At 41.6% G+C, this 24,606-nt stretch overlaps 1 protein-coding gene across 6 annotated transcripts in view; it reads left to right on the top strand.

Moving 5' to 3' along the window:
• The window catches only part of TEX14 (testis expressed 14, intercellular bridge forming factor), a 128,443-nt gene extending 104,119 nt beyond the window's left edge, over positions 1-24,324 (top strand). For 3 of the 6 annotated variants that reach the window (XM_047707005.1, XM_047707001.1, XM_047707006.1), the window contains 11 exons: positions 1,091-1,153; positions 1,652-1,779; positions 2,636-2,841; positions 11,140-11,236; positions 12,851-12,925; positions 15,170-15,247; positions 16,200-16,296; positions 19,905-19,997; positions 21,895-22,004; positions 23,191-23,242; positions 23,909-24,322. In XM_047707005.1, the coding sequence (XP_047562961.1) occupies positions 1,091-1,153; positions 1,652-1,779; positions 2,636-2,841; positions 11,140-11,236; positions 12,851-12,925; positions 15,170-15,247; positions 16,200-16,296; positions 19,905-19,997; positions 21,895-22,004; positions 23,191-23,242; positions 23,909-23,945 (1,036 nt within the window). In that variant the 3' untranslated portion in view covers positions 23,946-24,322. Of the gene's footprint in view, positions 1-1,090; positions 1,154-1,651; positions 1,780-2,635; positions 2,842-11,139; positions 11,237-12,850; positions 12,926-15,169; positions 15,248-16,199; positions 16,297-19,904; positions 19,998-21,894; positions 22,005-23,190; positions 23,243-23,908 lie in introns of all 6 variants that reach the window. The other 3 variants (XM_047707002.1, XM_047707004.1, XM_047707003.1) reach the window with 3 other exon arrangements.
• Positions 24,325-24,606: the final 282 nt, after the last annotated feature.

Here is a 24,606-nt window from a genome sequence, read left to right as displayed (position 1 = left end):
TTCGAGGTGTATACTGTTATCTCCATTTTGCGAATAAGGAAAGCAAAGTTAATTTTTTCTAAGACTATAGTTAGTAAGTGCATGTATTGGTCAGGATAGGCTAGATTATGCTATATAACAAACAACCCCAGATTTGAGTGCCTCAGAACAGCAAAAATTTATTTTTTGCTCATGCTCCATGTCCATCATGGATTGACTAGAAGTGTTCTGTGCTACATTACCTTCTATCCAAAAGCCAGGCTGAGGAAGACTCCATCTTTGTATTTCCTTGATTTCTCAGGTAGGAAAAAAGGGAACGTGACCTTAAGGTTTCTGTCCAAAAGTGATTCCAGTCACTTTCACTATATTTCACTGTTTACAACAAGTCATGTGGCCATTTATTAAAGGAGGGCAAGAAGTGCTGTCCACCTGTATGCTTAGAAGAGAAACAAATACTCCAGTGAATAGAATTAATAAAGTCACAACTCAGTCCAAAATCTGTGCTCTTTCCTTTGTACCATTGGTTTCATAGGATTATTGTAAAGATTAAAAATATGAAAACATACAGAAGAATTTAGCAATACACAATTGTAGTTTGTACTCAACAGATAGTGAAATGGAATCCTAGACAGTGGTTAAAGTAGAAACAAGTTAAGTTTGTCTTCAGTGTCCTTTTCTGGTCATTTTTTGGCATAAGTCTCTCTTGGCCTCGCCTGATGATCCATGCAGGAGGCTGTCTCACAGTTGGTAAGGCCCCACAGCTGTGCCCTTTGCTCCAGCCTCCATGCCCAGTAGATTTCCTGTGCTCTCTAGATTTCCTCAGGAACTTACTGTCATATAGCATCATTGGCTGGTTTCAGATGGGCTGATGCTTAGAGGGTATTTATTCAATCTCTGGGGAGGAAACTGAGGCCCAGAGCAAGGCCCAGACATGCCTGAGAACATAAGGCTACTCAGTAGCAGACCCAGGACCAGAACCTACTTTTTATTGCTGAGTTTAGTGCCCTTCCTGCTGCTTCTCACAGGGCTGATAAACTGGTCCCCTTGTACCAGGTTGGAGCATTCTGCTGACAGGGAATTCATATAATTGTTCTCACTTTCTCTCTTACAGTTCTGAAGGTGAACAAGAGGAGACATTAAAGGAATCACCAGAGGAGCTGAAAGAGAAAGACATGTAGGGCCACCAAAGGGTTGCCTAAGGATGCTGTGTAAAGTCTTGGTTTTAGGGGATAGTATTTCCTTATTTGTAAGAGAATACTTTCTTCCCATTTTTACGTATACATTTAATGTGAGCGTGTTTCTTTCACCAAAAAGCTGTTACGAGGATGTGATCTAAATCAATAGCATCTTATAATCAAGGAAATACATGATAATGATGATGTTAATAAGTTTACACTTGAGGTAGATTAAATCTGTTTTCCACATAAATATACTTTCATCTGTGGAAATAGTTTCTTTTTAGCTGCTGAGATATCTTTAAAGTTATTATCTCTTTTTAGGATATTCCCGAATATTCTCTTTCAGATACATAAGATATTCTAAGATAGTCTAATTCTGGCTTACTGCCAAATAAAGATTATTGTCAAGAGCATCCTTAAAAAGTACCCCTTGGGAATATATTGTTTGATTTTTCTAAACATCTCCTAATTACTTTGTGCTTTTAATTTCTTAGATCCCTGACAGACATTCAAGACCTCTCCAGTATCTCCTATGAACAAGGTGGTTCTTTTAAGGAAGTCTCATGCAAAACACCCAGAATAAACCACGCACCTACAAGTGTCAGCACTCCGCTCAGCCCAGGTAACCACTGCAGGGAGAAATGTTTGGGAGAAGAACGGTTCCTGCCCCACTGGCTTTGGGAAGCCAGGCTATGAGAACAGACTGGCAGCTGTTTCCCCACAGTGCAGAGGTGTCTTTAGTTCTAGAGCTGGTGGGGATAATCCCATGGGGGCCCACGTAGGCGTTGGTGGTGATGGTTATTGAGCAGCTATAGGGAGTTTTTTTTACTTAGGTGGTAGAGACACGCAAATGCAAACTGTACTTTGTATTCTAGCACTACTAAATTTAGCGCAAATACATTGGCTTCTCTCATGTTTGTAACTCAAAACCTATTGTGCTTAAATGTACATAGTTTTTTTTTTTTAAAGATTTTATTTACTTATTTGACAGAGAGAGAGATCACAAGTAGACAAAGAGGCAGGCAGAGAGGGAGAGAGGGAAGCAGGCTCCCTGCTGAGCAAAGAACTCGATGCAGGACTCGATCCAAGGACCCTGAGATGCGGGACTCGATCCCGGGACCCTGAGATCATGACCTGAGCCGAAGACAGCGGCTTAACCCACTGAGCCACCCAGGCGCCCTAAATGTACATAGTTTTGAGTCCTGCAATCTCAACAGCCAGCATCAAATAGCCTTTCTGTGGTGTCCTTAGTCCCAGTATATTTGTGGTTCAAATAATCTCCCTTTATTTTGATGGCCAAGTTTAGAAACTGTCTTTTTTCTTTTTTTTTTTTAACTTTGAGGAGTTTTGTCTCATATCAGCAGTTATTTTAGTTATTAACAATTCAGAGAATCCCTGGAATAGATACAGAGTTTTATGTTTTTGTTTTTAAATAATGTATAGGACCTGGACAATAATTGCCCTCTTTTCTACAACAGGGTCAAGTTCTTCAGCTGCCAGCCGGTATAAAGACTGCCTTGAAAGTATCACATTTCAGATTAAAACAGGGTCTACCTCGTGCTGGAACAGTCAGGAATCTATTCAAACTTCATCTGATACATTTTCAACAGTTCGAGAGAAAGCAAAGAGCCTAGATTCCTTTCTTACTTCCTCTGAAACTGTCCCTTCAAGATTGACTGATCTTGTAAGTATACTGACTCCACTTTCTATACTCATGGAGTCAGCCCAACGGCTTTAGGGATCAAAAGTACAAAGATTTCTCCAAATCCATTTTACAAAGAAAGCAAGAAATAAGCTGGATCTTCTCTAGGCCTCCTTGGGGTGTCTCTCTGAGTCTTTATTATAGGATATATCTTGGGTTTTTATGTCCCCCCCCCCCGCCCCTGCCCCAGAAATAATGTTTGGCAATTTCTTTCTTTCTTCCTTCCTTCCTTCCCTTTTTTTTTTTTTTAAAGATTTTATTTACTTTAGAGAGAGAGAGAGTGAGAGAGCAAGCACACAAGCAGGGAGAGTAGCAGGCAGAGGGAGATGTAGTCTCCCTGCTGAACAGGGAGCCTGACGCAGGGCTCAGTCCCAGGACCCTGGGTTCACAACACGAGTTGAAGACAGATGCTTAACTGACTGAGCCACCCAGGTGCCCTGGCAATTTCTTTAAAGAGCCAAACTGCCGGAGGAGTCAAGATGGCGGAGAAGTAGCAGGCTGAGACTACTTCAGGTAGCGGGAGATCAGCTAAATAGCTTATCTAAAGATTGCAAACACCTACAAATCCAACCGGAGATCGAAGAGAAGAAGAACAGCAATTCTAGAAACAGAAAATCAACCACTATCTGAAAGAACTCTACGGAAAGCGGAAAGCGCTCAGGGAACAAAAGCTCCCGAAAGCAAACCCAGCAAACCCGAGCGGATTACTCAGCCCAGCCAGGGTAAGGGTGGTGCAACTCCGCCTGGGGCAAAGATGCTTGAGAATCACTACAACAGGCCCCTCCCCCAGAAGATCAACGAGAAACCCAGCCAGGACCAAGTTCACCTACCAAGGAGTGCAGTTTCAATACCAAGGAGAGCGGCGGAATTCCAGAGGAGAAGAAAGCAAAGCACGGAACTCATGGCTTTCTCCCCATGATTCTTTAGCCTTGCACTTAATTTAATTTTTTTTTCTTTTTCAATTTTTTTTTCTCTTCTTCTGCTAAATTTTTTTAACTTTTACCGTTTTCTTTTTTAACGTTTTTTAAATAGTTTATCTTATATATATATATACATATATATATGTATGTATATATATATATATATTTCCTTTTTATATTTTTTCTTTATCGGCTTTCTTTTTTTAATAGTTTCTTTTTTTTTTTCTTTCTGAACTCCTTTTTATCCCCTTTCTCCCCCCTCACGATTTGGGATCTCTTCTGATTTGGCTAAAGCATATTTTCCTGGGGTTGTTGCCACCCTTTTAGTATTTTACTTGCTCCTTCATATATTCTTATCTGGACAAAATGACAAGGTGGAAAAATTCACAACAAAAAAAAGAACAAGAAGCAGTACAAAAGGCTAGGGACCTAATCAATACAGACATTGGTAATATGTCAGATATAGAGTTCAGAATGACGATTCTCAAGGTTCTAGCTGGGCTTGAAAAAGGCATGGAAGATATTAAAGCAGCCCTCTCGGGAGATATAAAAGCCCTTTCTGGAGAAATAAAAGAACTAAAATCGGGGCGCCTGAGTGGCTCAGTGGGTTGGGCCGCTGCCTTCGGCTCGGGTCATGATCTCGGGGTCCTGGGATCGAGTCCCACATCGGGCTCTCTGCTCGGCGGGAAGCCTGCTTCCCTCTCTCTCTCTCTCTGCCTGCCTCTCCGTCTACTTGTGATCTCTCTCTGTCAAATAAATAAATAAATAAATAAAAATTAAAAAAAAAAAAAACTAAAATCTAACCAAGTTGAAATCAAAAAAGCTATTAATGAGGTGCAATCAAAAATGGAGGCTCTGACTGCTAGGATAAATGAGGCAGAAGAAAGAATTAGCGATATAGAAGACCAAATGACAGAGAATAAAGAAGCTGAGCAAAAGAGGGACAAACAGCTACTGGACCACAAGGGGAGAATTCGAGAGATAAGTGACACCATAAGACGAAACAACATTAGAATAATTGGGATTCCAGAAGAAGAGGAAACAGAGAGGGGAGCAGAAGGTATGTTGGAGAGAATTATTGGAGAGAATTTCCCCAATATGGCAAAGGGAACAAGCATCAAAATCCAGGAGGTTCAGAGAACCCCCCTCAAAATCAATAAGAATAGGTCCACACCCCGTCACCTAATAGTAAAATTTACAAGTCTTAGTGACAAAGAAAAGATCCTGAAAGCAGCCCGGGAAAAGAAGTCTGTAACGTACAATGGTAAAAATATTAGATTGGCAGCAGACTTATCCACAGAGACCTGGCAGGCCAGAAAGAGCTGGCATGATATATTCAGAGTACTAAATGAGAAAAACATGCAGCCAAGAATACTATATCCAGCTAGGCTATCATTGAAAATAGAAGGAGAGATTAAAAGCTTCCAGGACAAACAAAAACTGAAAGAATTTGCAAATACCAAACCAGCTCTACAGGAAATATTGAAAGGGGTCCTCTAAGCAAAGAGAGACCCTCAAAGTAGTAGATCAGAAAGAAACAGAGACAATGTACAATAACAGTCACCTTACAGGCAATACAAAGGCACTAAATTCATATCTCTCAATACTTACCCTGAATGTTAATGGGCTAAATGCCCCAATCAAAAGACACAGGGTGTCAGAATGGATAAAAAAACAAAACCCATCTATATGTTGCCTACAAGAAACTCATCTTAAACCCGAAGACACCTCCAGGTTTAAAGTGAGGGGGTGGAAAAGAATTTACCATGCTAATGGACATCAGAAGAAAGCAGGAGTGGCAATCCTTCTATCAGATCAATTAGATTTTAAGCCAAAGACTATAATAAGAGATGAGGAAGGACACTATATCATACTCAAAGGAACTATCCAACAAGAAGATCTAACAATTTTAAATATCTATGCCCCTAACGTGGGAGCAGCCAACTATATAAACCAATTAATAACAAAATCAAAGAAACACATCGACAATAATACAATAATAGGGGATTTTAACACTCCCCTCACTGAAATGGACAGATCATCCAAGCAAAAGATCAACAAGGAAATAAAGGCCTTAAATGACACACTGGACCAGATGGACATCACAGATATATTCAGAACATTTCATCCCAAAGCAACAGAATACACATTCTTCTCTAGTGCACATGGAACATTCTCCAGAATAGATCACATTCTTGGTCCTAAATCAAGTCTCAACCGGTATCAAAAGATTGGGATCATTCCCTGCATATTTTCAGACCACAGTGCTCTGAAGCTAGAACTCAATAACAAGAGGAAATTTGGAAAGAACCCAAATACATGGAGACTAAACAGCATCCTTCTAAAGAATGAATGGGTCAACCAGGAAATTAAAGAAGAATTGAAAAAATTTATGGAAACAAATGATAATGAAAACACAACGGTTCAGAATCTGTGGAACACAGCAAAGGCAGTCCTGAGAGGAAAATATATAGCGGTACAAGCCTTTCTCAAGAAACAAGAAAGGTCTCAGGTACACAACCTAACCCTACACCTAAAGCAGCTGGAGAAAGAACAAGAAAGAAACCCTAAACCCAGCAGGAGAAGAGAAATCATAAAGATCAGAGCAGAAATCAATGAAATAGAAACCAAAAAAAACAATAGAACAAATCAACAAAACTAGGAGCTGGTTCTTTGAAAGAATTAATAAGATTGATAAACCCCTGGCCAGACTTATCAAAAAGAAAAGAGAAAGGACCCAAATAAATAAAATCATGAATGAAAGAGGAGAGATCACAACGAACACCAAAGAAATACAGACAATTATAAGAACATACTATAAGCAACTCTACGCCAACAAATTTGACAATCTGGAAGAAATGGATGCATTCCTAGAGACATATAAACTACCACAACTGAACCAGGAAGAAATAGAAAGCCTGAACAGACCCATAAGCAGTAAGGAGATTGAAACAGTCATCAAAAATCTCCAAACAAACAAAAGCCCAGGGCCAGACGGCTTCCCGGGGGAATTCTACCAAACATTTAAAGAAGAACTAATTCCTATTCTCCTGAAACTGTTCCAAAAAATAGAAATAGAAGGAAAACTTCCAAACTCATTTTATGAGGCCAGCATCACCTTGATCCCAAAACCAGACAAGGATCCCATCAAAAAAGAGAACTACAGACCAATATCCTTGATGAACACAGATGCAAAAATTCTCGCCAAAATACTAGCCAATAGGATTCAACAGTACATTAAAAGGATTATTCACCACGACCAAGTGGGATTTATTCCAGGGCTGCAAGGTTGGTTCAACATCCGCAAATCAATCCATGTGATACAACACATTAATAAAAGAAAGAACAAGAACCATATGATACTCTCCATAGATGCTGAAAAAGCATTTGACAAAGTACAGCATCCCTTCCTGATCAAAACTCTTCAAAGTGTAGGGACAGACGGCACATACCTCAATATTATCAAAGCCATCTATGAAAAACCCACCGCAAATATCATTCTCAATGGAGAAAAACTGAAAGCTTTTCCGCTAAGGTCAGGAACACGGCAGGGATGTCCGTTATCACCACTGCTATTCAACATAGTACTAGAAGTCCTAGCCTCAGCAATCAGACAACAAAAGGAAATTAAAGGCATCCAAATCGGCAAAGAAGAAGTCAAACTATCACTCTTTGCAGATGATATGATACTCTATGTGGAAAACCCAAAAGACTCCACTCCAAAACTGCTAGAACTTGTACAGGAATTCAGTAAAGTGTCAGGATATAAAATCAATGCACAGAAATCAGTTGCATTTCTCTACACCAACAACAAGACAGAAGAAAGAAAAATTAAGGAGTCCATCCCATTTACAATTGCACCCAAAACTATAAGATACCTAGGAATAAACCTAACCAAAGAGACTAAAAAATCTATACACAGAAAACTATAAAGTACTCATGAAAGAAATTGAGGAAGACACAAAGAAATGGAAAAATGTTCCATGCTCCTGGATTGGAAGAATAAATATTGTGAAAATGTCTATGCTACCTAAAGCAATCTACACATTTAATGCAATTCCTATCAAAGTACCATCCATTTTTTTCAAAGAAATGGAACAAATAATCCTAAAATTTATATGGAACCAGAAAAGACCTCGAATAGCCAAAGGAATATTGAAAAAGCCAAAGTCGGTGGCATCACAATTCTGGACTTCAAGCTCTATTACAAAGCTGTCGTCATCAAGACAGCATGGTACTGGCACAAAAACAGACACATAGATCAATGGAACAGAATAGAGAGCCCAGAAATGGACCCTCAACTCTATTGTCAACTCATCTTCGACAAAGCAGGAAAGAATGTCCAATGGAAAAAAGACAGCCTCTTCAATAAATGGTGTTGGGAAAATTGGACAGCCACATGCAGAAAAATGAAATTGGATCATTTCCTTACACCACACATGAAAATAGACTCAAAATGGATGAAGGATCTCAATGTGAGAAAGGAATCCATCAAAATCCTTGAGGAGAACACAGGCAGCAACCTCTTCGACCTCAGCCGCAGCAACATCTTCCTAGGAACATCGCCAAAGGCAAGGGAAGCAAGGGCAAAAATGAACTATTGGGATTTTATCAAGATCAAAAGCTTTTGCACAGCAAAGGAAACAGTTAACAAAACCAAAAGACAACTGACAGAATGGGAGAAGATATTTGCAAATGACATATCAGATAAAGGGCTAGTGTCCAAAATCTATAAAGAACTTAGCAAACTCAACACCCAAAGAACAAATAATCCAATCAAGAAATGGGCAGAAGGCATGAACAGACATTTCTGCAAAGAAGACATCCAGATGGCCAACAGACACATGAAAAAGTGCTCCATATCACTCGGCATCAGGGAAATACAAATCAAAACCACCATGAGATATCACCTCACACCAGTCAGAATGGCTAAAATTAACAAGTCAGGAAATGACAGATGCTGGCGAGGATGCGGAGAAAGGGGAACCCTCCTACACTGTTGGTGGGAATGCGAGCTGGTGCAACCACTCTGGAAAACAGCGTGGAGGTTCCTCAAAATGTTGAAAATAGAACTACCCTATGACCCAGCAATTGCACTGCTGGGTATTTACCCTAAAGATACAAACGTAGTGATCCGAAGGGGCACGTGCACCTGAATGTTTATAGCAGCAATGTCTACAATAGCCAAACTATGGAAAGAACCTAGATGTCCATCAACAGACGAATGGATAAAGAAGATGTGGTATATATACACAATGGAATACTATGCAGCCATCAAAAGAAATGAAATCTTGCCATTTGCGATGACGTGGATGGAACTAGAGGGTATCATGCTTAGTGAAATAAGTCAATCAGAGAAAGACAACTATCATATGATCTCCCTGATATGAGGGAGAGGAGATGCAACCTTTGGGGTTAAGGGGGTAGGAGAAGAGTAAATGAAACAAGATGGGATTGGGAGGGAGACAAACCATAAGTGACTCTTAATCTCGCAAAACAAACTGAGGGTTGATGGGGGGAGGGGGGTTGGGAGAGGGGGGGTGGGGTTATGATTATTGGGGAGGGTATGCTATGGTGAGTGCTGTGAAGTGTGTAAACCTGGCGATTCGCAGACCTGTACCCCTGGGGATAAAAATATATGTTTATAAAAATAAAATTTAAAAAAAAATGAAAAAAAAATAAAATTAAAAAAAAAAAGAGCCAAACTGCCACAGTTTATGATGCTACTACCTTCATCTGCAGTGTACTTTCTGTCTACACATCTACTCACTTGAGGAGGCTTGAGTGTCTCCCTTTGATGCCTCCTCTGCTTGGTTCCCTGAGAGTTTTGACTGATCACCTTCTCTGAGCTCCTGGACCAATAGTCTGCAATAAAAACACATATTTGTGGGCTACCTTCTCTCCTCCTCCTCCTCCTCCTCCTCCCCTGCTATCCTTTTCTTTTTCCCTTCTCTCTCCCTCATATTTCATATGTATAATCTCTTCAAGAAGACTACAAATTCCTTACTTGGCACTGTTCATTAAAAATCTGTTGACCAAGGCGCCTGGGTGGCTCAGTGGGTTAAAGCCTCTGCCTTCGGCTCAGGTCATGATCTCAGGGACCTGGGATCAAGGCCCGCATCGGGCTCTCTGCTCGGCAGGGAACCTGCTTCCTCCTCTCTGCCTACTTGTGATCTCTCTCTCTCTCTCTCTCTCTGTCAAAAAAAAAAAAAAAAAAAAGTTTAAAAAAAAATGTTGACCATTCTATAGGCAGATCGATGTCTTGCTTTGGCTCTCAATTAAAAATCATCTGTTGGGGGGCGCCTGGGTGGCTCAGTGGGTTAAAGCCTCTGCCTTCAGCTCAGGTCATGATCCCAGGGTTCTGGGATTGAGCCCCACGTCGGGCTCTCTGCTCAGCAGGGAGCCTGCTTCCCTTCCTCTCTCTCTCTCTGCCTGCCTCTCTGCCTACTTGTGATCTCTGTCTGTCAAATAAATAAATAAAATCTTAAAAAAAAAAAATCATCTGTTGGGCGCCTGGGTGGCTCAGTGAGTTAAGCCTCTGCCTTCGGCTCAGGGCAAGAGCTCAGGGTCCTGTAATCGAGTCCTTTTTCGGGCTCTCTGCTCAGCGGGGAGCCTGCTTCCCCCCAACCCCCCTCCCCTACCTGCCTCTCTGCCTACTTGTGATTTCTCTTTGCCAAATAAATAAATAAAATCTTTTTAAAAAATAAAAAATAAATAAAAATCAACTGTCATCTTCTTTTTTTTTAATTTTTAAATTTTATTTTTTTATTTGACAGAGAGAGAGATCGCAAGTAGGCAGAGAGGCCGGCAGAGGCGGGGGGGAAGCGGGCTCCCCGCAGCAGAGAGCCCGATGTGGGGCTCAATCCCAGGACCCCGAGATCATGAACTGAGCCGAAGGCAGTGGCTTAACCCACTGAGCCACCTAGGCGCCCCAACTGTCATCTTCTTTGGGCATTTGACTCACAAAAGGTCCACTCTGAAGTAGGGCGATAAAGAACTTTATGCTTCATTCAGCCATCTGTTAATTGGGCAGGTTCTAAGTGCCGGATAGCTTGCCAGGTCCTCTTCTAGGCATCCGAATATAAATAAGATAGACAGTCTCTGCTCTGGAGGAGCTCCACATCTAGTGAGAAAGGCTGGTGTGATCCAACACAAAGGCAGGTACTGGGCACTGGGGAGGCAAAGAGGGGTGAGAACGGATTGCAGAGGAGGGGTCTTTAGAATGAGTTTGACTCAATCAACAAAACAAATGGCTTCTTCCATCAGTGAAACACAGGCTTAATCTTGGAAGTGATTGAACTTCATGGGTCTTTTGAGCTCAATACATGTGTCAATTACCATGTTTATGTCTTACTTATAGAAGAGATTGTCTGCATTTACTGGGCCTGGTTCCTCCAGCATTGCTAAGTCACCTGACATATCGTCCCATGCCACCCAGAGAAGGAGCCTGCCGAAAGGTAACCTGTGTTTATAATATCAAAATAGGACCAAAAAAAAAAAAAAATCCAATTTAAGGGAACCTTAGTCTCATTTTTGATGCTACATTAGATTCAAATAGAAATGCTATTTTCCTTCTGATTATAAAAGTAAAACATATTCTTTGAACTTAGAGAATTAAAAAGAGCTATAAAAAAACCTACTATTGGGGCGCCTGGGTGGCTCAGTGGGTTAAAGCCTCTGCCTTCGGCCCAGGTCATGATCCCAGGGTCCTGGGATCGAGCCCCACATCAGGCTCTCTGCTCAGCAGGGAGCCTGCTTCCTTCTCTCTCTCTGCCTGCCTCTCTGCCTGCTTGTGATCTCTATCTGTCAAATAAATAAATAAAAATCTTAAAAAACAAACAAACAAAAAACCTACTATTTAATTCTACCACCAGTTTTTTAACTTCTTGTATTATTTTGGTATGTATCTTTTTCATCTTTTTTTTTTTTTTTTTAAATAAACTCTCTGCCCAACGTGGGGTGCAAACTCCAGACCCCACGACGAAGGGTTGCATGCTATACTGACTGAGCCAGCCAGGCATCCCTCTAATTTCATATTTCTAGAAATATACAAAAATGTATATATTTTTAGCATAGTTGAGATCATAATTGTGTGTCAGCTCTGGGCTTTTTTTTTTCTTTGATGCTATGTTTTGAGGATTTCCCCTTAATCAGTGGAAGTTACAATAGTCCATTCTATATATGTTGCTTAGCCAAGCCCTTATGTTGAAGATTTATATTGTTTTCTTTTTTTTTTTTTTAAGATTTTATTTATTTGACAGAAATCACAAGTAGGCAGAGAGGCAGGCAGACAGGGGGCGGGGGAGCAGACTCCCTGCTGAGCAGAGAGCCAGATCGGGGCTCAATCCCAGGACATTGGGATCATGACCTGAGCCAAAGGCAGAGGCTTAACCCACTGAGCCACCCAGGCGCCCCTATATTGTTTTCTAATTTTTGCTTTTTGTACAAAAATCTTTGTCTGTACCTCTGATACCTTTCTCAGGATAGATTCTTAGGAGATAGTTTTCAAATCAAAAGATATGAGAATATTAACAGCCTTTGAGGTGTGTTGCCTTTGCTATACTAATTTTAATGTCTTATGTTTTGGCACAGTTCTTGGATTTTGTGAATTATGCTGAGGGTTTTTGGTTAGTGTTACAACTGAGCAGTTAGGGAAAGGCCCAAAGAATGGTTGCTTTGTATCCCTTGGCCTGATAATCTATAGAGAAAGACCTCCCACTTTATGTTTTGTTCATTTTGAGTGGTCCAGAGCGCCTCTATCCCTCCAGGAGCCCCCAGCCACTTAGTAAGAATTTGTACCTCATGTACCTCAATATCCTTGGGGAGGAAAGGACATGGATCAGGCAGCACTGGGGTGGGTATGGGGCAAAGTAGGAAAGGGTTTGAAGTAAAAGGGGGAGAAACCCATTCACATGTTAGGTCTCAGGTAGGACTGCTAATGTGACAGAAAGGCTGTCTCCCTGCCTTAGTTTGTTTTACTGTTGAGAGATCCTAAGTCCATGTGGAAGCTGTGAAAATCCAGTTCAGGGCCAGGAAGGTATTAAGTCATTTTCCCCTTTATCTTTTTTAAGCACTAGTAGAAGCCATTTCACAGTGTCACATCGATGAGCTACCACCACCATCTCAGGAGCTGCTTGACGAAATTGGTAAGGGATGTTCAATACCAAATGTGCTCCGTGGCCTTGTTTGTTATGGTCACTGACCACCGTGTGGTTCTTTGTCTCATGTGTAAGCGCTGGTACAAAAGCCTCTCAGAAGGTCTCATAGAATGTACAATTCAGGAAGGAGCAGTTTTCCAATGAAATGGGCCTCGCACTACTACTGAAACCTGGCCAGGATAATTAGCCTGTGTCTATTGTCATTTTGTTATTTAAAGGACCAATGGTAATGATTCTAAGAGAAATAACAGTATTTGAGGGTTTATTATGATGAAATTCTTTTATTAAAGTAATTTTTCACTGCCTTTTTGAACCAAACCAGTGATAATTTGGAGGCGTGATGTCTGGCTACTTGCCATCAGCGGGAGGTACTAAAGGTATCAGGATGAGTTACCTTCCTAGTGGCACAAGAACTAGGGTGGAACCAGTCAGAGCTGCCAGAACCTTCCTTAGTTTCTTTTTCTGTACTCACGGGCCCTTCTTACCTCATCACACCTCTCCTCCAATTCCACATGATCACAGGGTTGTTGGATTAAGCTCTTAGGGCTCCCACCCCTACACCCTTTCCTTCTATAGAGATCCCAGGAGTCTTTGCAAAATCCTTCTCTCTAGTTGCTTTTCTTAGTATAGCAATAGAACTGCTGCTTGTAAGAGTAGAGGTCACCTACACATGTCCAGCTCAGGTAAATTCTCAGTGTCATTTGTTCTTGGTCATGACTTACGGCAGGATTTGTAGGATCCTTTGCAGTTTGACCTTAGTGATACTTTCCCTCTGGATCCTGCTGTCTTCTCTCTTAGTCACCATATGGACTCCCCCATTTCAGCAGCTGTTAGCAGGCTTCCTTCTGGGCTATAGCCTCATGGCACAGCTGTACCACAGTATACGCTGCAGAAACCCTCCCTCATTTTACATATGGGAATTATCTGGACCAGGTTTCTAGGTGATGTCTGTACTTTGACATGAGTCAGCAATTTCCCAGAAAGACAAAAGCACAAGGGCACCTGGGTAGTTTCTCCTAATAATGGACTCTCCCATGCAATTACTGTATATTATTCTGTTATTCCACCTCAAGAGAGCTTTGGGGAGTGCCCTGGTGCTGACACCTGTTCTTTTGGAGGACCCACATCCAAAGCTCTAGTCTTCTGACAAGGGCCTAAAGGGGAGGATCCTCTTGAACCCTAGGATAAAGATGATCCTTTAAGATCAACAAGGGACTACTTTTAACAAGGATAAAAATGGATTTCTAAATTTCAGATTATTTGAAATAATCAAATGGGGTCCCTTGATGCCCAGGAGCAGCAGGAAGGGCCTACTTCCTGGCCTGCAGGAAGAGAGAGCTCTGTGCCTGCACACAATAGGGCTGCATCAGGGAACTATGGTCCCTGTGTGTGCTGCCTCCCATCTATCTTCCTGCTTTGCTCTGGGAGCACTTGAAGCATACTGTAAAGCTAGCAAATGCAAAGCAGTATGTGGGGTCTAGCAGACACTTGTCTTGGTCTTGCGGTCAATTCTTTAGGAACTAGAAATTATGGATATTCTTTGCCTTCTGTCTCTTCATAAACTTAGTAAAAATATGAAATATAGGCTACAGAGGTGGGGAAAATTGGAAGTTGCTTTGATGTTGTTCCATACTATTTGAGAAAGAATAAAATACAGATTAGGAGCATAGATCTTAGAGCTGGACCATCTAGGTTTAAATCCCAGCTCTCCATCTTACTCTCTATGTGATACCAGGCAAGGTCCTCAACCTTTCTTTACCTTCATTTCCTCATCTGCTAAACAGAATTGGCAATCACATGATCAGTCTTGTAGGGTTGTTGTGAAGATTGCAAACATTAATCTTGAATGAATGTGTGTAAATTAAAAACAGTACCTGCCACGTAGGGCTCTGCAAATGTGACCTATCATCGTTAACATTTTTGTTTTTATTTTTACTGTTGGAGGGAATTGAACAGCATAGACCAGTGGTTCTCAAACTTTACCAGCTGTCAGAGTAACCTGGAGGGCTTGTAAAATATGATTGCTTGGCCCCACCCCCAGAGTTTCTGACTCAGTAGGTCTTGAATGAGGCCTGAGAATTTGCACATCTAAGTCAGAGTATGCTGAGTATAACTGAGTGAGTATACTGAGGCTGATCGGAGGGCTGCTCTTTGAGAACCACTGCCCTAGAGAATGGTGTGATATGTAAAGGAAGAAGTAAGTTGCCTTCTGCTTTTGTATAATTGTGACAGAGCACTTGAAGAAGCAGCAGGCCTCATCCACAGTGTTGGGGGAGAACACAGCAAGTCATCTAGGCATCACTGCAAAAGGTAAGCCAACTACCCAGGTCCTTTTCATCAGGGCCTTGCTGTGACACTGTCTTTGGCAGCACATTGGTACATCTGGGGTCCTGGGGACCTTGAAGTCAGGGACACTTCCACCTCAGTTGCCACTTTTTTTTTTTTTTTAAGATTTTATTTATTTATTTGACAGAGAGAAATCACAAGTAGGCAGAGAGGCAGGCAGAGAGAGAGGAGGAAGCAGGCTCCCTGCTGAGCAGAAAGCCCGATGTGGGGCTTGAACCCAGGACCTGGGATCATGACCTGAGCCAAAGGCAGAGGCTTAACCCACTGAGCCACCCAGGCGCCCCTAGTTGCCACTTTTGTACTGCAAATGATTTCATGTCTCTGAGCCTCAGTCATCCTCATTTATAAAATGTGGATGATAATTCCTACCTCCTGAGGTATGCACAGTGCCTGCTACATTGTAAGATAGTAAACAAACCTTCCCTTCATAGGACTGCTGGCAGGATGAAATGAGATAACATTATGAAATGCTTGGCATAGATTAAAGGGTACTACACTTCCCCACCCAAATTCCTTCCTTGGGGCTTCAACCTAGAAACATCTAACAAGTAAGATCAGGGTAGTCCCCCAATGTAAATCTGGGCAATTTGTTTCCAGGGTCTCCTGCCTCTTCTTCTATGTGCCCTTTCTTTCTTCTGCTTCCTCTGCTTCCTCTGTCTCTCTTGAGTCTTGGCACAGGTGAGGTTTCCTGTTGCTTCACCTGGCACCAGAGAGCTCCCAAGACCCCAGAAGCAGCTGCTGTGAATGCAGGCACCCTGTGGACTGCCACCTGGTCTCTGGCTCTCCTGGGAAGAAGTCGTGCAATGCATACTTCAGGGAGCGCTGATTAGCCTTAATTTTTTGCACTCCATTTTAAGGCAAACTTTCTCAATTGTTTTTTGATGTTGTTCTAATAAAGTCTTTCAACTGTTTTTAGATCAAAGGCACTTAGAAGAACAAGAAACTAACTGTGAAAAAGAAGATAGTATGCTTTGGACCAAAGAAACTCAGGATCTAGAAGAGGACACAGAGAGGTAACAGAGAAAGCTGGATTTCTGAAAGGATTTAGTATATCATATCAGTTTGCATTAGTTTGTTTTCTGATATTGACAAATAAGACGGGAAGAAAAGGTCCTTCTTCATATTGTCCTAATAGCCCCTATTCCTGAAAGTTTTTTGTTTTTAATTACCATTGTGATAAGATAAACCTAACAGTTCAGTAGTGTTAAATTTATTCACATTGTTGTGCAAATAGTCTCTTGAACTTACTCGTCTTACAAAACTGAAACTCTGTACTCGTTAAAAACCAACTGCCCATTCCCCCTTTCCTCAATTCCTAGCAACCGCTGTTCTACTTTCTGCTTCTATGAGTTTGACTCCTCTTGATACCTCATAAAGTGAAGTCATTCATTATTTATCTTTTGTAACTGGTTTATTTCACTTAGCATAATATCCTCAGGGTTCATCCATGCAACATGGTCAGAATTTCCTTCTTCTTCTTCTTCTTTTTTTAACTATTTTATTTATTTGAGAGAGAGAGAGTGCGCCACACAAGCAAGGGGGAGCAGCAGCAGCAGAGGGAGGGGGAGATCAGGTTCCCTGCTGAGCAGGGAGCCTGATGTGGGGCCCAATCCCAGGGCCCAGGATCATGACCTGAGCTGAAGGCAGACACTTAACCAACTGAACCACCCAGGTGTCCCAGAATTTTCTTCTTTTTTAAGGCTGAATTCCTCTCTGTGTGTGTGTGTGTGTTACATTTTGTTAATCCATTCATTTATTCGTAGATACTGGGTTACTTTTACCTTTTGCCTACTGTGAATAATGCTTCTATGAACACGGGTGTACAAATATCTCTTCTGGATATCCTGCTTTCAATTATTTTGGATATGTACCCTGAAGTGGTATTGCTGGATCACATGGTAAATCTATTTTTAATTTTTTGAGGAAATACCATACTGTTTTCCACAGCAGCTGCACCATTTTACATTCCTACCAACAGTGCACAAGGGCTCCAGTTTCTTCACATCCTTGCCAATACTTGTTATTTTCTTTCTTTCTTTCTTTCTTTTTTTTGATAGTAGCCTCTCTAATGGAATGAGTATGAGGTGATATCTCGTTGTGGTTTTGATTTGTATTTCCCCAGTGATGATTGATGTCGAGCAACTTTTCATATGGTCCATGGCCATTTGTAGATTTTCTCTGGAGAAATAACTATTCAAGTCCTTTACCCATTTTTTAATAGGATTTTTTTCTTGTCAAGTTGCTTTTTTTCTGTTTTTGTTTGTTTTTACTTCATTTTGTGAGGTGAACATAGGTTTCAGCTTTTTTCAAAAATGTTTAAAGGCCTCAGAAGAGAATTTTTAGATCTTTGTAGCCAAATAAGAGAAAAATGGGGGCAATCATCCAGACAGTTGGGTCTAAAAACACAAGGTTGCCTCAAAAAACCCCATTCCATTCCTGATTCAGGGCTCTCCTTTGACCCATGCTGTAAGGTAAACCACTTCAGTTCACTTCTCATGCCTTCTGACTTCTCTTGCCTTGTTCTGTGATTCAGGAATAGAACTGGTGTGAAGTGAGTGAGACACACTCCTTGGGCACAAAGTTGAAGGAGAAGACACCAAAAAACGCAGGGGTTGGGGGCACCTCAGTGGCTTACTTGGTTAAGTGTCTGCCTTCAGCTCAGGTCATGATCCCAAGGGTCCTGGGAACGAGCCCCACATCAGGCTCCCAGCTCAATGAGAGCCTGCTTCTCCCTCTACCTCTACCTGCTGTTCTTCCTACTTGTGCTCTCTATCTCTCTGTCAAATAAATAAATAAAGTCTTTATTTTAAAAAACACAGGAGTCAAGATAAATTATTTTAATGCGGTATATTTAAAAATGAAAATTGATGCCAAAAAATCCACGATGAGCAGAATGTCTAAAATTTGAAGAAAAAGAGGATCTGTTTTGTTTGTTTGTTTGTTTGTTTTTAAAGATTTTATTTATTTATTTGACAGATAGAGATCACAAGTAGGCAGAGAGGCAGGCAGAGAGAGGAGGAAGCAGGCTCTCCGCTGAGCAGGGAGCCTGATGCGGGGCTCCATCCCAGGACCTTGAGATCATGACCTGAGCCGAAGGCAGAGGCATAACCCTCTGAGCCACCCAGGTGCCCCAAAAAAGAGGATCTGAATCTATCCTTGTACCATTCCTCTTATCCTAATCCTGGTCCTGGGAATCCTTAGGGTAGCCTGCAAAATTCTTTCAGCTGCAGATGATAGAAAACCCCACCATTGTGCTTTGATGGGTTTGTCTCACACAAGAGGCAGTCCCACTGGTTGGCAGGGCATGCCTGATGTAGCAGCTTGGTGATGCGACCAGAGACTTAGGCTCTTTGATATTCTTGCTTTGCCACCATAGCATGTTGACCTTTATTTTCAGACTTGTCACCTCCTCGTTGCAAGATGGCTGCTATCCACACACCAGGCAGAGATAAAAGGGTGGGGCAAAGGAATATTGTGACTCTGCCCCTTTTTATCTGGAGAGCAGAAACTTTCCCAGAAGCCCTCCCCGGCAGTGCCCACGTATATCTCAGCGGCCAAATGTGATGCATGACCACCCTCAGTTGCAAGGGAGACTATAAATTGGGTTTTTAGCTTTTTAGCTGCTATAGAAGAGGAAGGCAAGGGAGAAGAGTGCTATGAATATCTTTTAGATAGTGAATCCAGTTTCCGTCACACTCTGCAAGGGCTAAATTATTCTGTGTGAGGAAGGAAAAGAAAGAGACTTGTAAGGGAAGTCTGGGAAGTAGAGGAGACTGGAGTCCTGGGACCTGCAAGGAAGGTCCTTCCTGGGGAGACAGAAAAAAAAAAAACAAAGAGGCAAAGGTGGGATTGAGTCCTGCTGTTGGGTTCATTACTGAGTGGGAATCCTGCTTCTTCTGTCTGCTGCTCCCATGCTTGTGCACTCTCTCGCTCTCTCGCTCTCTCTCTCTCTCTCACTGATAAGTAAATAAAATCTTTAAAAAAATAATAATTTCAAAAAAGAAATCTTTTTTCTATAACGTATGATATAAATCCCACCCTTCCATCTCCCTAGAACACCTTCAGTAAAAATGTACATCATTATTCAAGCAAGAGAAGACGATTAGCTCAAAAAGTCCAAGTTAAATTTGGTTGTATAAAGTGCTTTGCTCGTGATCCAAAGTTAGCTGCTATTCCTGTTTTCCGAAAGGGCTGGCTGTACTGGACACAGATAGAGGCCCACAGAGCAACTTTTCAGGCCTTCCGAAAACACTCTGCATCCTGTAGCCTCAGAGGTAGTTCTTCCTCCAAAGTAGTTGTAGGAGTGAGTGTACAATTCTAACCTCAGGTGGAAATTGACTTAATGACCTAGAATTGAGACTGAGTCTAACATTGGACTTTGGGAGATAACTATTCTTAGGGGTGCTGAGGCTTTTGGTCAAGGGCCTAAAGAAGAGTTTGGTCTGCATTTAAATCAGATCTAAGTGACCTCTGCTGCTTTAGATACAATCTCATCGAGCTCTCATTTTCTCATGTGTACAGTGAAAGCATTGGTTTGAAGGGCCTTTCCCACTCTAAAACACTTTGCCTCCTTGTCATGGGACAAGAATTGTCTCAAATCTCTTCACTTGCCCTTGGACAGAGCTCACTCTACTCTCGATGAGGACCTAGAAAGATGGCTACAGCCCCCCAAGGACAGCACGGAGCTACAAGATCTCCCTGAAGGCTCCACAAGGTTATTGTTCTCCCATCAGAGGATCATTTTCTTCTTTTTCAGGAAGAAGGTCTAGATTTTAGGTTTTTAAAAAAAATACCTTGACTTCTTAAAGAATGAGTGTCTGGTGATGTCATTACATTGCTGCTGTTAAGCCAGCCTTGACTCCTGTCTGCCCCTCTTCCTCCAGCCACCTACAGTGCTCAAGATACTGATTCCCAGACTGATACCAGTATACAGAGAGGCCTCTAAGATGGCTGTACCTTGGCCCTGTCACCTTCAACATTTCATCAGTCATTTGAATTAAATCAGAAAAGGCATGCTTATCAAATTTTTAGATAACACAAATCTAAGAATGAATGCTAATGTGATAGGTAGTAGACTGTGGATTCAAAATAGTCTTGACAGGTGGAAATGTTAGATTTCTCTAAAAGATGAAGGTTAGCATTGAACTGTGTAGAATGCGAGGGATCTGGCCAAATGGAGAATTTTTGATTGGAAGGTCCTCCTCACTGTAATTTCATTGGAGGGAGGAAGTTGTGACTTATTTTTATATGCTCAGCATTTAGCATGGGTTTCGAGACATGGTAAGACTTCAAGAAATTTTTCTTGAAGAGTCCATAAGTAGCGACTCCATGAGGTCTCAGTTTGATGCTAAAAAGGTCCGTGCAGCATTAATGCTGGATAGACAATTGTATTGTCCAGACAAGGCGATGTCTCACACTAGAGAGAGAACTCCTGGGACACAGTGTGGGGTGTCTTTCTGGGTGCCATATTTTAAAAGAGATGTTGTCAAACAGGAGAGGGTGGCCCTAGAACAGTCAGACGTCTGGAAACCATGTCCTGTGAGAAGAGCTGAGGTGGCTGGAGAGGCTTAGCCTGAGAAGCACAGATGGGGTAGAAGAATTGATAGCTGCCCTCAAACACCAGAGATACTATAAAGTGAAGAGAGTGTGCTTACTCTCTTCTGCCCCAAAGGACAGAGCTAGTGACTAGAAACTGCAGAGTTAGGTATTTTTTATTTAGCAAAGCATATGCTTTCTAAGAGCCATAGCTTTCTGATAGAGAAAACTACTGCCTCTACACTCCCTTGACCGGGAGCTCCTCCCACTCAAGCTCAGGCTAGACAACACTGGGTCCAGACATTTGGCTGGAGGTAGAAGAGAGCCTGAAGGCTTCCTCCAATTCTAGAGCCTATGATTCTGTTAGTGATGAGAGATTAGGAGGGAAAAATCCTTTTTGCTCTAGCTGGCTTTATTTTCTCTCTCATTTTACATATTTTGTTTGGAATATTTAGCTAATGAGAACAGAAGAAAAATCCCTAAACAGTGTCAAGTTGGTTGAGCCAGCATCTTTTGAGCACGGACAGTGAGCCAGTTGCTGTGCTGAAGCAGAGGGATGGATGTCTCTGCCCTTCAGGAGCTTACCGTTGTGTGGGGCAGATGCTTCTGCTTACTAGTTTGGCAAACATGGTCCTTAAAATCATTAGCTACTTTAATCGGATACTTCAGAGAGAGTTTCAGGAAATAAAGTGAGATAATAAAATAAACGGTGGTTATAAAAAGGACACCAATTAGAACATAAGTGAAATGCTTTGTGGGGGTTGGGTGGAGGTGAATAATATAGCCTAGAGGTTGAGAGCAGAGTCTGGGACGGACTGCTTGGGTTGGATCCCAGTTCCAGGACTTAGTGAGGCCTGTAACTTACTTCTCTGTGCCTCAGTTTCCCCATCACTTAATGGGAATGGTAATGGTGACTCCCTCATATAGAAGTAATAAGAATTAAATGTGTTAATGTACGTTACCGCACACAAGCCAACGCCTGGCCACTAGTGCTATCTATTGTGATTTCTTTGGAGCAGTCCTGTTCTCCTGGCCATTGTCATATGGTTTGATGCTCGAAATCATTGTCATTGAAGGGAGGAAAATATTAAGGATCAAGAAGCTGGTGAAAAGAAGAGAAAAGGAGAAGAAAGGATCAAATCAGAGAGAAGGAAATCGGACAGCTTTTTAGGAACTTCTGAAGAAGGTATGAATGAATGATTGTTTAGCTTGGAGTCTTTGGACTGTGATGAACATCTTAGTTATTTAGAAATATTTTCCAGATGCTATACCTAATCCTTCTATGTTTTTCTCCTGTAGTTCAGCCTACGTTTTCTGTTAATTGCCAATCATATCTTCATCACAAAACCGTAACAACATCCAATTCTATTTCTAAGCAAGCCTTTGGCTAGTCTCCTCATCTTATCTTGCACACTCTTTGGAAAGATGTTTTGCTTCTTATTGTCTAGTGTCTTCAAAGGAGTTCTATATTTAGCTCACACAGAGGCTGTAGAATCTTATAAGAAATCATAAACTGTGGAAATTAAGTGGAGTCTACAAGTAATACGAGAGGTATAAATTAATCTTATTTCAAAACTATTTCGACAGAGCTTTAGGCATCATTCACAAATGACACCCCTCTATATTTAAGTTCCTCCTATTTAGAAAGTTAGAAATATTAACTCTTTCAGAATATCTGGTATCCCTTGCATCCCTTCCCTGGTTCATTCTCATTCTCCTCCTTTTTCTACCCTGTTTTTGCTTTGTGGACTGTATCTCCTGGGCTTCCTGGCCAGCAGGCTTCCCATTGGTCAGTGCACCTTGTCTCTGCATAGAAGTGGTATCCCTCCAGAAGCACAGCTTCTGTAAGGCAGCCTGTCCTTCTCAGCTGCAGCTATCACTGGGTTCCAATAACTGTTCTTTCCCACCTCCGTCACAGTCCCTTTACACTTAGGAGTGATAATGGCTTGCTTCTGCTTCTAGTCACTGGATGTCTTGCATTCCCTAGTTTGCTCCCTTAACTCTGACTATACCTGTGTAAGTAGTCACCTCATTAAAGGGCTTGGGGTGTACTTGATTTCCTCTGGGACCCTGACTGGCACAAGACCCAGTGCGTGTGAGCATTTAGCTAGTGTTGAAGTCACTGAGAACATAACGCAGGGGCTTTGCGAATTAGCATCATTAGTGTCCATGGTTGTGAAGGGGAACTGTGGAATGTTAGGAGGGAAGGCCCATTAACCATGTTTTTAGAAAGATTCTCTCTCTGTAGAAGAAAATGACTGTTGTCCACCCTAAACTAGAGAAAGAACATTGTAATGTGACTTCTAAATACTGGCACACTTTGACCCAGACAATAATCTGGTTGTGTTTTCTTCTTTCTATATTTCATCAAGAGGAACTAAAACCCTGTTTTTGGAAACGACTGGGTTGGTCTGAACCATCCAGGTAATGAGTTGGCATATGCTTATAAAGTTCACTGTCTGTAGAAATAGGAGCAGGCTTTAAACATTCACCAGCATCTGAATAAACATGAACGGTCAAGTTACTGATAATTTTTTTTTTTTAAAGATTTTATTTATTTATTTGACAGAGAGAGAGATCACAAGCAGGCAGAGAGGCAGGCAGAGAGAGAGGAGGAAGCAGGCTCCCTGCTGAGCAGAGAGCCCGATGCGGGGCTCGATCCCAGGACCCTGAGATCATGACCTGAGCCGAAGGCAGCGGCTTAACCCACTGAGCCACCCAGGCGCCCCAGTTACTGATAATTTTTAAAAATGATAATGAATTCAAAGTTGCTGGATTTTTTTATCTGTTAATGCTTATAGTTAATTAAAATATAAGGGGAAATTCATGCCAACTTTGGTAGAATAGTAGAGTCAGCACAAGAGCAGTTTTAGACAAGGAGGACAGAATGGTGCTATCAGTTGCTTTGCAGTCATTGTGCATTCCCATGATAGGCTAGTTGATTATCTCCTTTGAATTTATAAAGATCCAAATCCCTTTCCTGTGTGTTCAGTTGAATAGAAAGAAACTGCTGTTTGTGTCTTTAAAAAACATGCATACCAACTCGAAACTCCTTTTTTTGTTGTTGTTTTTAAAAAAATACACACACAGGATAATCGTGCTGGATCAGAGTGACTTGTCAGACTAATGGGATTTGGATCACAGGTGGACTCCTGGCCAGAGTTTGAGCATCCTGCTGGTGAGCTCCAGCCTCTCCTCATCTGCTTCAGTCACCATCAGAGCAGTGACCCCCTAGCTCACACTTTGTTCAGCCGCCGCAATAGACGGAACCACTGGCCCTTTCTGTTTGCACACTTAACTGTTTGTTTGCACATTTAACAATTTATTTTTAGTTCACATTTCTGAAAAGTGAAAGGCAGCTTTTACTGTAAAATTTTCTCATTGTTTCCAGAATGGCTTTTGGTTTTGTTGTTTAAGATTTTTGAAACTTTAACTCCTGTTATATAATAAAATGTTTACTGTTAATACCATTTAGGTTTTAGCTTTGTAAGAGAAATTTCTTTGTTTTAGTTATTGGGAGAGGAACTGCCACCCAAACAGTCTTCAATATCTGTTTTTGTTTTTGTTTTTAGATTTATTTATTTATTTATTTATTTGACAGAGAGAAAGATCACAAGTAGGCAGAGAGGCAGGCAGAGAGAGAGGGGGAAGCAGGCTCCTCGCTGAGCAGAGAGCCCGATGCGGGGCTCGATCCCAGGACCCTGAGATCGTGCCTTGAGCCTAAGTCAGAGGCTTAACCCACTGAGCCACCCAGGCGCCCCCAATATCTGTTATAAAGTTGGATGTAT

Source organism: Lutra lutra, chromosome 16, assembly GCF_902655055.1.
Source record: "Lutra lutra chromosome 16, mLutLut1.2, whole genome shotgun sequence".
Lineage (NCBI taxonomy): Eukaryota > Metazoa > Chordata > Mammalia > Carnivora > Mustelidae > Lutra > Lutra lutra.
The sequence above is the reverse complement of the archived record's forward strand: the minus strand, read 5'-3'. Positions and strand labels throughout refer to the sequence as shown.